Source organism: Eretmochelys imbricata, chromosome 11, assembly GCF_965152235.1.
Source record: "Eretmochelys imbricata isolate rEreImb1 chromosome 11, rEreImb1.hap1, whole genome shotgun sequence".
Lineage (NCBI taxonomy): Eukaryota > Metazoa > Chordata > Testudines > Cheloniidae > Eretmochelys > Eretmochelys imbricata.
In genome coordinates this window covers 61,039,255-61,052,255 of record NC_135582.1, presented here as the reverse complement: position 1 = coordinate 61,052,255, position 13,001 = coordinate 61,039,255, and the positions used below count along the sequence as shown (strand labels likewise).

The following is a 13,001-nucleotide window of genomic DNA, read 5'->3' as shown; positions in this document are numbered from 1 at the left end:
CGGATTCAGTAGATGATTTTATTGCACTTTCATGTTATCAAATAGTTTGACATTTTCTTCTGCAGGATAACCAGGTTGTTTCTGGTTCTCTAAGCAATTAAATAATAAAAGTGAAAGAAGACAATGCAACTGTTCTTAAACTAAATGAAAAACAAAACCTCTACTGAAAATAATCGAAGTGCCTGGGTTCCTCGGCAGAGAGACTGTTAATCAATCAGCTGAAACAGGCACAATCTAAACAGTTGTTACGTTTTATTGTTCCTCTTTGTTTAGTATGGGAAGCAACTTTATGTGAACTATCAGGAAGCACTGAAGAGGACAGAGTCAGCATATGACTGGACTTCCTTGTCCAGCTCCAGTATCAAGTCAGGGTCCAGCTCCTCCAGTTTACCAGGTAGCTATAATAGCCTGACCTGTAATGGAAATACTCTTAAATACCGTTTGCTTCGGAAGCCATTTGAAAACTCCAGAAAAGACTAGTGAATGTGACTGGTTATTTCCGCATAGTCCCAGTACTTCTAGACTGTCTTTTAATCTCAAAAAGCAATTTATACTATTCTATCCTTTAGTAGTTGTGATTAATATTAATATAATGTCCTTTTCTCATTCACAGCCAAAAACAGAATTTATCTGAAACTGAGAAAAGGAAACATCATTTCAAATGCCTCATACCTGTCCACACCAATTTAAAAATTACATCCCAGGCTTGTGTTTCATGATGAGTGGAGATCTGTATAGTTTTTAAACTGCTTTGGTGGGATAAAGTATATGAAATAAATACATGATAAATAGTCTCTACCCAAAGGCAGAAACGCCACAAACCTGTTCTCTCACACACGCACTCTTTTTAAAACATTGGTTCCAGTCCTGTGACAAGTCCATTTTTAAGACACATACAGTAACTCCTTGCTTAACGCTGTAGTTCTGTTCCTGAAAAATGTGATTTTAAGCGAAACAATGTTAAGCGAATCCAATTTCCCCATAAGAATTAATGTAAATGGGGGGGTTAGGTTCCAGGGCAGAAAGTTTTTGCCAGACAAAAGGCAATATATACATTTTAAACAAGCAATTTAATACAGATATAAGTTTTAAATAATTTTAAACAAGCAGTTTAATACAGGTATAAGTTTTTTAAACAATTTTAAAGAAATATTTAATGCTACAATCATCATTGCTGAGTACGAACCAATGGGAACATCATTGCTGAGTATGAAGCAATGGGAGGGGGCCCCGCCTTACCCCACAAAGGCACAAGCCCACTGGCACTGAAGACAATGAGGCAGGCAAGGAGGCTGAAGGTGCTGTAGGCTAGAAGAAGCACGCTGAATGGCGGGAGCTTCCCCTACTGTGCAAGCACCGGGGAAGGGCGGGGGCCTCAACCCTCGGCCTGCCCACTCCACCCCTTCCCTCAAGCCCCCACCCTTAACCCGCCTCTTCTCTTCCTCCCCCCATCTCTTCCCCCTTTACTCCACATGCCGCATCTTCGCTCTTCCTCCCTCCCTCCCCTGCCTCCTGCCAGTGGCAATCAGCTGGTTTGCAGCATTCAGGAGGGAGGATCGAGGACTCGTGGCCCAGGCTCCCCTCTCCCTCTCCTGCCTCCTGCCCACGGCAATCAGCTGGTTTGCGGCGTTCAGGAGGGAATGGGAAGGAGCGAGGACTCGGCGCACAGGCTCCCCTCTCCCTCCCCTGCCTCCTGTCCACGGCAATCAGCTGGTTTGTGTCATTCGGGAGGGAGGGGGAGCCTGCGCGCTGAGTCCTCACTCCTCCCCCTGCCTCCTGAATGCCGCAAACCAGCTGCTTGCCGTGGGCAGGAGGCGGGGGAGCAGGGGGAAGGCGCTGATCCGCGAGGTCTGCTGGTGGGCAGGAGGCACTGGGGGGGCGTAGGGGAGCTGATAGGGGTTGCCATCCGTTGTCAAAGCAGGTGACCAAATGACATTATAGCGGAGCGTTGCAGAACTTTAAACGAGCATGTTCTGTAATGGAGCAGGGATGTAAGATCGAAACAATGTTAAGCAAGAGGGTGTTAAGTGGGGAGTTACTGTAGCTGTTCAAAAATTGGTTAACAATTTACACGTCTTCCTCATTGTTTACAGCTAATTTACAACTGTATGGAATTGGGTTTGAGCCTGCAATGGATAGTCAAGCATAGTTCTACTGAAAACAATTTATTTGCAGAACTGTTATGCTTTGCATGGACAGGGCATTGCAAAGCTATCTGCTAGTCACCAGGACTAAGTTACAACTCTTGTGACTTCCTGGCATCCTTGGGCTAGGCAACATGAACAGAAGCTTCTGTAAGGCATGAGAAGAGGATAGCCTTCACATAACATAACTGATATGCGGCTGTCTTCACAAGGTGCAGGTGTGATTGTCAGTGTTTTTTTTGGGAGTGTGTGTGTGTGTGTGTGAGGGGGTGTTTCAGACCAGCAATTTTCCAGTATGTCTGACCACGAGCTAAGTGTTTTAGTGGAAATAATGTCCTTTGGTGAGATAATGTATTTTAGCAAGCATGAAATTAACCTGTCACCTCTGTGCCTAGAAAGTGTCACTCATGAAAGTGTCACATTACAAACTCATTGACTGACTTTGATAAAAATGAACTTTTTCCTGTGTTTCATATTTTTTAAACAGAGTCTCAATCAAATCACTCTAATCAATCTGACAGTGGAGTTTCTGACACCCAGCCAACTGGCCATGTCCGTTCCCAAAGTATTGTCAGCTCTATCTTCTCTGAGGCCTGGAAACGAGGCACTCAGCTGGAAGAGTCCAGCAAGGTAACAAGAAGACTTTAGCATGAGAATCAACACCCCCACAAAATGTACGAAACACAGTGACATCTCTTCTCATCTGTATCTTTACTGGGATTCTCTTCCCTTTTTACTCCACCTTTTCAACATACTGCATTATAATTTTTTTCAGATACAGCTTTCTCCAGGGTAATGAGTCACCTCTTGAGCCTCCTGTGAGGTTTTATACGTGCCCATAGAAGCTTGACGGGTTTTTTAGTCATTTTCCAATTATTAGGTGTAAGACAGACGTGGCTTAAAAATTCTACTGAGTAATGTTAAAAAAGACCAAGCAAAAACATTAACTGCCAAAAAGTTGAATGAAATGCTTTCAGGAAGATCTCTTTACTTAAGAAACTAGTCATGTCCTTTCATTGTGAGGCTGTGAACAGCTGAGAGGTGGAGCTAGAAGCAGACAGACGCATGAGCCTGTTTTGAAATCTGCTCCATCGGTATTCCCCCTAGGTGCTTTTATTTGGGTTCCATGATAGTTGAAGTAGTACATTTTAATATGCTGTAGACAAAATACGAAACAGAAGTAGTAACTGGGTAGTGAGAGGAGAGCGGATGCCTCATGGTGTTGGTATGGGTATAAAGGATTTCAACTCTTGGCTGCCTGGCTCAGGTCTGCTGTGGGTTAGTAATAACCAAAAGTTTTACACCTCCATTGTGAAATAAGCCATTAATGCAATTCCTCGTGAACAACAGAACACACCACAAAAATTGCAACTATGAATGACTTTGTTGGCAGTCTTGGCATAGATACCAGGTGCTGAACGGGCACAGAATCTGAATTAACAGTGTCAGGTCAGAGTTGAGGTACATTGGCAGGACAATGTGAGAGATGCTTAGGGCTACTTCCTTCAGTGCTTGCATCTGTTACAGACACTGAATTCATTTTACAAAAGACAACATTTTCAAAATGGAAACGTCTTAAAGAAAAAGCATACAGATCTCACTTTGTCCTCCAGTGGTGATGTGGGTTGTGGAATATATAACTAAATGAAGAAAATAAGTTGATGCAAATTCAAATATGCAGAAGTTAAGCAACATACAAGTTATAGTTCTCTAAGCAATGTTAACTCATCTACCCTGCACATACCTTTTACGTTTTCATAATTTGTCGGAGCATCTAGAGTCTTTGATGGGGGGAGGGTGATTTTTTGTATAAATCTAATCATTCAGTACTTAGTCTAGTAGTAACAAATTCTGCCTACTGTTGACCAAACTTTTAAAAGTTCACAAGAGCTGATCATTTGTGTGCCTGTACCAGTCCATATTTGTCATCCTGACCTGCATAATCTGATCAGGTGTTGGGCATGTGCAAAAGTGCATTTGCCCTTGAAAACTTGAATTGGTACAGCATATGCAATGTGGGCGAGATAACGTTGCTATGAGAACTGTAACTTTTCATTTCCTGATTATTTTTTTTTAAACCTGAAAAAACTTCCTACAGCACTAAAGTTTTTTGCATTTAATTTCCTTGGAGCACAGTGGACTTGTGATGCTGTATTTTTACAACTCCATCGTGCCGCTGGCAATTGCTCAACTCAAAACCTAAGAGAATTTGTACTAGATCTGATTAAAGCAATTTTAAAACACATTTTTTTCAGACAGTTCCTTATTAAGGGCTATCCATGTACAAAGACTAAAGTTTTATAATTCAGCAATTTGAGTTACTTGTCTGCAACAAAAAGTGGAACAACTTTTTTTCAAACAAGAAAAGTTGTATTTCTCCCACACTTGCCCAACACAGGTGAATGGATTGCCCTAAAAATGTCCAGAGTTCACCTTTGCACTTATGCAAAGTATGTGACGTTTTATCTCAAAAGTGCATTTTTGAAAAAGTTAAGTGTAAGGGGTTACAGCTGAAGAATTGAGTTATAACCTTAACTGCAGCAATCACTACAGCCTATAGTACCTAATTTTGGTCCTGTCTGGGTCTCTGACCTCAGTAATACCAGAGCTCCCAGAATTAAGGAGATAAGAAGAAGAATTAAGTTACATTTGGGGGGCGGGGGAGAGGAAGAATATATTGCCACTGAAATGTTGGTGCTGTGAGGAGGCAGTTACAATCACAGTGAGACATTCCTGGTACAGGCAGATCATTGACCGGCTAGACTCCAGCAGTGCCTTCTGAGTGTTTATCTTAGTGTCCACACAATATGTTTGCTGGTTTTAAAGGAAACCAAACAAGATGAAAAGTTTCAGAAAATGGAGGCTTGGCTTGACAGTCGAGTTGTAGCCCAGAGTCGGATCATTATGGGACTTGTGCTTGGTCTCTCGTTCCTAGGTCACCAGTCCTCTGCTGGGAGGAGGCCTTTCATTGCTTGGTTATCTTTTAGTCGACAAAACACTTAGGCGCCTCAGAGGGAGTCTGGCCATTGAGCAGAAGGAGAATCATAATGCAAGTTTGAGATTGTGAATAGTAAAGGGACAGGGAATAGTGAGAATCCTTCAGGTCAAAAAAGGTCTTGGAGGGGCCCCAGAAAAGAAAACATTAATAAAGGCATTAACACACTGTATGGAGCAAGGGGAGCTGTTCTTGTGTGTTTTGTCGGTGTGCTCTGGGAGCCCAGATCCATGCATATAGAGTAATTCTGCACACCAAAAAATGCTTTAACAATAGTGTAGCTATTGCATATACAAACTATGAGCTGCTCTCTCCTTATAAATAGCATTGGTATAGTTTCTAAATATTCCTAAAGATACACCTCACCATTGTGAATTAACAACTGCAAATATAAGCTAGTTTTAACTGCCTCAGAGAAAAGAAAAAAAATCTTAAACACGGAATGAATTATCTTCTAGGCCTTTAGAAACCAAATTTCGCTGAACACACTTTTGTAATGTGTTACAAATAATTGTGCATATTTTTAAAAGTTCAGAGACATTTTTCTTTGTCCTTTTCTCAATATTACTTGTGTTTATTGGTTTGTGTAAAAATCGCCCTCCTAGATGCCAGGCAAAATTCTTCATGCTTAATTGTATCTAAAATTTTAAAAGCATGTTCAAAAACCATATGGTAATCTAATTGCTGATAAAAAAAAGATTGCTGTTCGAGAATACAGTTGGAGCAAATGAATGATTCTGTATTTCTGAATAATTAGACTTGTATATCCACCAAATAATATTTTATTAACCAGTTCAGTACAGTACAGGACACCAAACACAGTGTTGTTTAGGTTGGTCTTTTTATTTACTTAGTTTACCAGCAGCTTTCCAATTTTAAATATAGCCAGGATGGCAATACAAAAGAAAAGCCAAAAGGAGAGTTCAGAATGTGGTTTTTAAATGACAAGACAAACTGGGTCACAGAACAACCTCGCATGTAGTCTTTAATTCCCAGTCTTTGCAAACCCTGCCATGCACTGATGCGTGCTTGTTATGCTTCTGTCGCCCTCTTTGTGTTTGATGCTCCTTGTGTTTCTCCTGTTGCCTCACTGTCTCAGGTGTCAAACGTGAAGCCCAGCACAGCTAAGGTCTGCGTGCCCGGCATGCCTTATACAGGGCAGAATTAAGGTCAGGGGCTATTTTGAAAGCACATTAACCTGAGTGACTGATATTACTCGAATCTTGGCGACTAACCCTTTTCAGAGATCTTAATCTTTCTTTTGAACTTGCTGAATTGCTCCAGGGTTTTGTCCAATTCCTTGCCTTACTAGCTTACTTTGACAAATAGAGGCACACGCTGTGTTCATTATAAGTTATTCTATTTCAGTCTGATCTATTTCATTATAAGTTAATATTTCAGTTTGCTCTCAGTCAAATGAAGAGTAGATATAGTACTATCCATGTATTGGCCCTTATAACAAATTGATATGCAAACCTTTTCATATAAGTTAGCTAGTCATATATAGTGGCACTGACAAAATGTGTCCTAATAAAATGTTTAGTAACTGTGGATGTCCATTCTAGTAGGCTGGTTTTGGCATCAGTTACAAAGAAGGCTTTCTATTATAATCATCATGAAACTCACCGCTTGGCTCAAAGGGGGACCATGTTATAAGGAGGATGTGGTGTTGACAAACCTTAGGAGTAAATATAATTATATTCTTTAATCTTTAACAAAAATTTAGATTTACAATTTAAAAAGCTTTAACCCTAATGCTACTGAATAAACCCAAATGAATTGGCTGGATTGTAGAATGCAGTATTCCCTCCTCTCTCAACCCATTTCTTTTCATCCCAGCTCTCTCTCTCTCCGTCTCTCTCTCTGTGTGTTATGTTCAGTTGCATGTCTAGCTGTTCTTTACCAATACAATTTTTGTGTATCAATTTTTTTATTATTTTATACAGAATGTTTGAGGATTTTTCCATAAAATTCCCCTTTTCTCTCTGCATTGTTGAACTTCAGTGCATGTTGGATGAAAATGTCTCCACGATGTACCAGCGTGTGGAGTTTGTTCCTGCAGTGTACTGCACTCTTCTCAGAATATTTTTAGGCTTCCATGTATCAAAACATTAGCAGCATAATGCCATCACCACAGCTAACATAAAATGATAGCATTCCCTGATGTAGTTCGAGATCATGGAAAGACAGGTGCTCTTGAAAGCCTCGTGTGAGCCTGGTCCAAATTCAGTCTTACAGACCTGAATGGACATCTGCAGTGTCTCTTACTCTGCATGGCTTCCTCTCTAAGGGCTCAGTTCTGCAAGGGGAATCTCCCTGGGTACATCCCTTACACCCATCTGGAATCCCATGAACGTTACTGGGATTCTGCATGGGCACAGAGGTCTGCCCCCAGGAATCTTCGCGGGGTCATGCCTCACTTCTATATGTGCTAAACACCCAACCACAATGGCAAGAGTGTTGCACCTGCCGCCCCTTGAACTGCTATCTGATCAGAAAATTTCAGCTATAGTCCATCTCCTCCGATTGTTCAGGCATATAGTTGAGTAAACCTAGCACTCCATCCTTGTGAGACTCCATCTCCACCCCATCCCCTCCATGAGCACACTCCAGTTCCTCCATCTTGTCTGTGTTCAGAATTTCCTTCTGCTGCATCATTGTGCTTATGTTTCCTGCATGCTGTAGTCTGCATCTTACTTTTTCAGTGACAAACATTTAGAACTTGCCTTTATACCCTCTCTTAATCTCTCTTAATCTCTCTTTTTTTTTTAAACTCGCCGTCTTTTAGGCCAAAATGGAGTCTGTGAGCCGACCCTTCACTTCACTTGCACCTGCCATGGCCCCACAAATTAAAGTGGCTACCCCATATACAGCTTCTCAGCCATCGCCTCCCCTTCCACCACCCCCACCGCCACCGCCCCCACCCCCACCACCCCCTCCCCCACCGCCTCCGCCGCCGCTTCCCAGCCAGTCTACGCCTTCAACCGGCTCAGCGGCCCCCCTGTTTGTCAAGTACAGCACGATCACGAGGCTGCAGAATGCCTCCCAGCATGCTGGGCCTCTCTTTAAACCTCCCCCCATCACCCAGCAAATGCCGCCGCCACCCCCAACACTGGGAAAGATGCCCATGTTGGTGGCTCCCCCTCCTCCCCCGCCCCCTCCTCCACCTACCCCTGGATCAGCTATGGCACAGCTGAAACCAAACCCCTGCACCCCGTCAGTGCCACCATTCACGCCCCCAACCCCCCCCCTCAAAATCCATCAGGTTCCACAGAACGTTACTCCCGTTGCTGCATCATCACCACCCCCTCTCCCTCCCCCTGTGCCCGCAGCGCCTCCCCCCCCAGCCCCTCCTAAACCCCTCCTGCCTGTCCCCACGCAGGTGAGCGCAAAGGCGGCATCGCCCATCGTGACCCACATCCCGCCACCGGGGCCCGTTCCCCCTCCTCCTGCAATAAAAAAACAGCCAAATTTCACAGCTTCCCAAGTTCCTCCTCCAACACCTGTTCCTCCGGGGCCTACTCCCCCACCCACCTTACCAAAACAGCAGAGTTTCTCTGTTAAACCTCCCCCATCCCCGCAGTCTCCTGTGCTGTCTGTGGTGAAGCAGATCGCCAGTCAGTTTCCCCCTCCCCCGACCCCTCCAGCCACAGAGCCTCAGCCTTTGAAGCCTGTCCCAGTCAGTGGGGCGCCACAGTCTCCCCCAGCAGTGAAAGCAAAGCCCAAGTGGCAGCCCACCTCTGCTCCGTCTCCTGATTTTCCTCCTCCTCCACCTGAGAGCTGCCTAGTGTTTCCTCCGCCACCTTCCCCAGCTCCCTCTGCAGTTTCTCCTACCCCGGACAAGGCGGGATCTCCAGTCAAAAAGGCCAGCAAGACCTCAAGTCCTGGAGGGAAGAAACCACCTCCAACCCCTCAACGAAACTCCAGCATCAAATCCAGCAGCTCTGCTGAGTACCATGAATCTAAGAGACCTTCGGTGGACAGCCTTGTCAGCAAATTTGCACATCCACCAGAGCCTTCAGGATCTCCTTCCAAGGAATCTCCACCTCCTCCTGTAGCTCCTCCAAAGCCAGGAAAGCTAAATCTTTCTGGCGTGAATCTGCCTATAGTTCTTCAGCAAGGAGGTATTTCAGCAAAGGTACCTGCAGTAGGAGTGCCTGGGAGGGATCCCATGGTAGAATTTCCTTCTCCTCCATCTGATTCGGACTTTCCGCCACCTCCACCAGAAATAGATCTGCCTTTACCACCAGTAGAGATCCCAGCTGTGTTTTCAGGTAGCACCTCTCCAAAAGTTGCTGTTGTTAATCCCCAGCCTCAGCCCTGGTCTAAATCATCAGTGAAAAAAGCCCCTCCACCCACACGTCCCAAGCGGAATGACAGCACCCGGCTTACACAGGCCGAAATCATGGAATCGCAGGGGCCAGTCAGTCCACAAGTGCCCACCTCGCCCAAGTCCAGCCTTAGTGTTCAGCCTGGCTTCCTGGCAGACCTAAACAGGACTCTGCAGCGTAAGTCCATCACTCGGCATGGCTCCCTCTCTTCTTCCCGTGTATCCAGAATAGAGCCGACTGCCACGATGGATGACATGGCATTGCCTCCACCCCCACCGGAACTGCTTGCGGACCAGCAAAAGACTGGCAGCTATGGAGGCAGTCATATATCAGGCTATGCAACGTTGCGGAGGGGGCCACCACCTGCTCCCCCTAAAAGGGATCAGAACACCAAGCTTTCTAGGGACTGGTAATCATTAGGTGAACTATATTTTGCGTGACTTTCAGTCAATTCTACAATCAGCAAATCTGTACTTTGTGTAGAGAGAGAACATGTGACTTGTGCGATAACATGATCAAGACGTGGTCTGCCACTGTCACTAAGGGTAACTGTATGCATTCCCTTTCAGACCTAGTCCAAAAAGTTTGAGGGTTTGGGTTTGATTATTTCAAGGGGGTGGAAGGGCATTGTCCTCTCCCTTGCAATGTCTTTTATCCTTCATATGGATTGGACCAAAAACCTTTCTTACTTTTTTCTGCATTTAAGAAAAAAATAATTTTTTGTAGTGTCTGTCCATGTGAGATATGTTTGTGCATGTATTATAAATGTAGTTATATAATAGATTGTGATATATTACGTTGCAGTTATAGAAGATAACCAGAATGTTTTTGTAGATCTGTATTTATTGTTTCAGTCCACTGACGTATATATTACTAGGAATTGGACTCTAACCAGTCAAACCTTTACATGAAGATGAAGATGTAGGGGGCACTTTAAATCAGAAAAGCATCTTTTGGCAGTTTGTGACGGGTAAATGGTACAGCACTGAAGCATTCTGTCAGTATCTGTACATTGTCAATTGAGTGAAAATACAGACACAACATTACCAAAACATTCTGGTCCTAATACTACTGAAAATAAATACATTTTGAGCAACAACAAAAAACTTTATATATAAAAAAAAAATGGGCTGGAGTGAAATATATTTATACTATAAAGATCCTCCCCTCCAAATAGTTGAAAACCACTCTCAGCTCCAAGTTCTTTGTCCGTACAGTAAGTGGGATACATTTATATTATTCCAATCCAATACGCATTCTAACGTGGTAAGAAGCCTGGTAGCTTATTTGTACTGATAAGGAGAAATGATACGTTAACTCATTGTGAGAGCTGTCTGGAGCTCCTACACTCATTGCTGGGCCACAATTCCTTACTTTGACACATTGGGAGGCTCTGCTGCCCAGCACCAAAGGCTTAACGATGTGTCATGTGATACATCATCAATACATGTGTACATCTTATTGAAAATACAGGTATGTTTCTGTATTCAGTAGTACTCTCTGCCCCATGCACACACCATATATAGATGCTCACCTTATCTGTGCCTGAAGAGATGAATTATCTTTACAAAAAATGGCTGAGAACCCTTAAGGAAGCATTGTTTGTAATTCACCAGCTGTGAGCTAGAAGCTTTCATTTGGGGAGGGAGGGATGGGAGTGGTAATTTCAGCCCACAAATAGCTGGTAACCCGTTTTCTTTGACCTTTTGAGACGGCAACGAATGCATAAGCCTATTAATTAACAAATTGCACTTCTGGCAGTCATGGAAGATGACTGAAAAAAATATATAATTTGGGAGCTGATAAAATCTGTTAGGAATCCAGTTACAGCATCAGGGGCCTTATTAGGTGGAAATAGAATACTTTATTTGATTTGTTATTTATTTGCTGCTGATTACAACCATAAGGTCAAAATAACAGAATCCTTTTTCTTGTAATCTGCTAGTTTTTGACTGTGCAGTCTTACCCGGGCATCGTAATATGGTGGTATAGTTAGAATGAGCGACCTTGCGTCTCGTGCACGTGCAGCACAGTGTACGTTGTCAAATAATGCCAATATCAGCACTGTACGTTAACGTGCTCGTTTGTGAATTTCCTTGATCACTAAAGGGACACGATCAAGATTGGGGTGGTCAGATTTTTACCTTTTTTTCCCCTTCAAAAATAAATGCTCTCATTTTTTTCGAAACCAAGAAAGCAGCCCAGAAATCACAAGCAATGCTGCAATAGATCACGTGTGTCGATACAGTAGAAACTAATATTTGGTGAGAGAATATTTGCCATTTGGGCTTGTCGATGTGAGAAGCATCGTTGCAGCATTCCCCCCTTTTGCAAGTGTCATAATCACGTGAGGAAATGAGTGTTTGACTCGGAAAGAAGTGGTCACAAAACATCTGTACTTGTACAGTGTTATATAAGTGCATTGTGAAAAGAAAAAATGTGTGCTGCTGACCTGTTTCGTATGATTCTGAACCCACTTCAGCACCTCCAGCGGCTCCTGGAAATCGTTGTAATATTTTAGAGTAGTTTATTTGAGCAATAAGACTATACCATTGTGTGCATTTTTAAAGCACTGCTGTGGAAAGGCACTTTTTTGTATCTTTCAAACTGTTCACAAAAGTTTTATTTCTATTTTTGTGCTTATAAAGTGTCCTTAAAAGCATTGGCATTGTTGATTTTAAGCATGCTCAGTTAGCGGATTAGTGTCTTAGTAACAAGATCGTTGAACTATGCGACAATTAATGGGTGCTGTAATTTTCTACGTTGTTCCTTCTGCTGCTTGTAATGTATGCTGGCCCTCGATCTCACACCTTCCAGTGGAGTTAAAGGTGCACAGGTAGGAATTCTAGCCTCATAGTTTTTATGGATAAGTTTACCTACTGATCACTGCCAGTGTGTACCCATGTTCTCTGGGAGCTAAATCAGTTAATTCTTTTATCTTCATCCTCCCCTCCCCCTTAATAACTCCACTGGCGTGTGTCAGCCTGATCATTCTTCCTTTTGTTCATTTGATGTAGGTGCCTCTGGGATCTGCACTTGTTCGTAATTATGGCAGAGGAATGTCTTGAATGCAATTTCTTTAAAGGCAGATGAGAATTGTTCTTTTCCTATGATCAAGTTCATTTGTCTAATATTTGTTTCCCATGGGACCATGAATCTGTGCTCACTAATGCAGGCCACTGAACAGTTTGCTGGAAGTCAGAAAACAGAACTCCATATTTGCAGCAAAAAGAGTGAGTGTCATCCAGGGAACAGGAATTAATCTTTTTGTTATTTGTTAGCTTTGGGCAATCCGACAACCTTTTGTGTCTTTGAAGAAATGTTAATGCAACGAATTTCCACAGTTCCCATGTATTTTATTTCTGTACCTGCATGAGTTATATAAACCAAAAGATGCAGTTCTCTTTTAAAATAGTGTCACGGGGGGGTGGGGTTTTTGAAGCTTCTCCTTGAGTTCTGGGTTTCCCACCCCTTGTTTCTCAGCATTTGTGTTCTTGGCAAAACTCAACTTCAAGATGCTGTAGTCTTTGC

The 13,001-nt window shown here is 43.1% G+C and overlaps 1 protein-coding gene across 1 annotated transcript in view; it reads left to right on the top strand.

Annotated features, from left to right (window-relative positions):
• The window catches only part of RAPH1 (Ras association (RalGDS/AF-6) and pleckstrin homology domains 1), an 80,239-nt gene extending 70,286 nt beyond the window's left edge, over window positions 1–9,953 (top strand). The window contains exons 11-13 of the mRNA XM_077830207.1: window positions 274–394; window positions 2,632–2,774; window positions 7,928–9,953. Of these exons, the coding sequence (XP_077686333.1) occupies window positions 274–394; window positions 2,632–2,774; window positions 7,928–9,883 (2,220 nt within the window). The 3' untranslated portion in view covers window positions 9,884–9,953. The remainder of the gene's footprint in view (window positions 1–273; window positions 395–2,631; window positions 2,775–7,927) is intronic.
• Window positions 9,954–13,001: the final 3,048 nt, after the last annotated feature.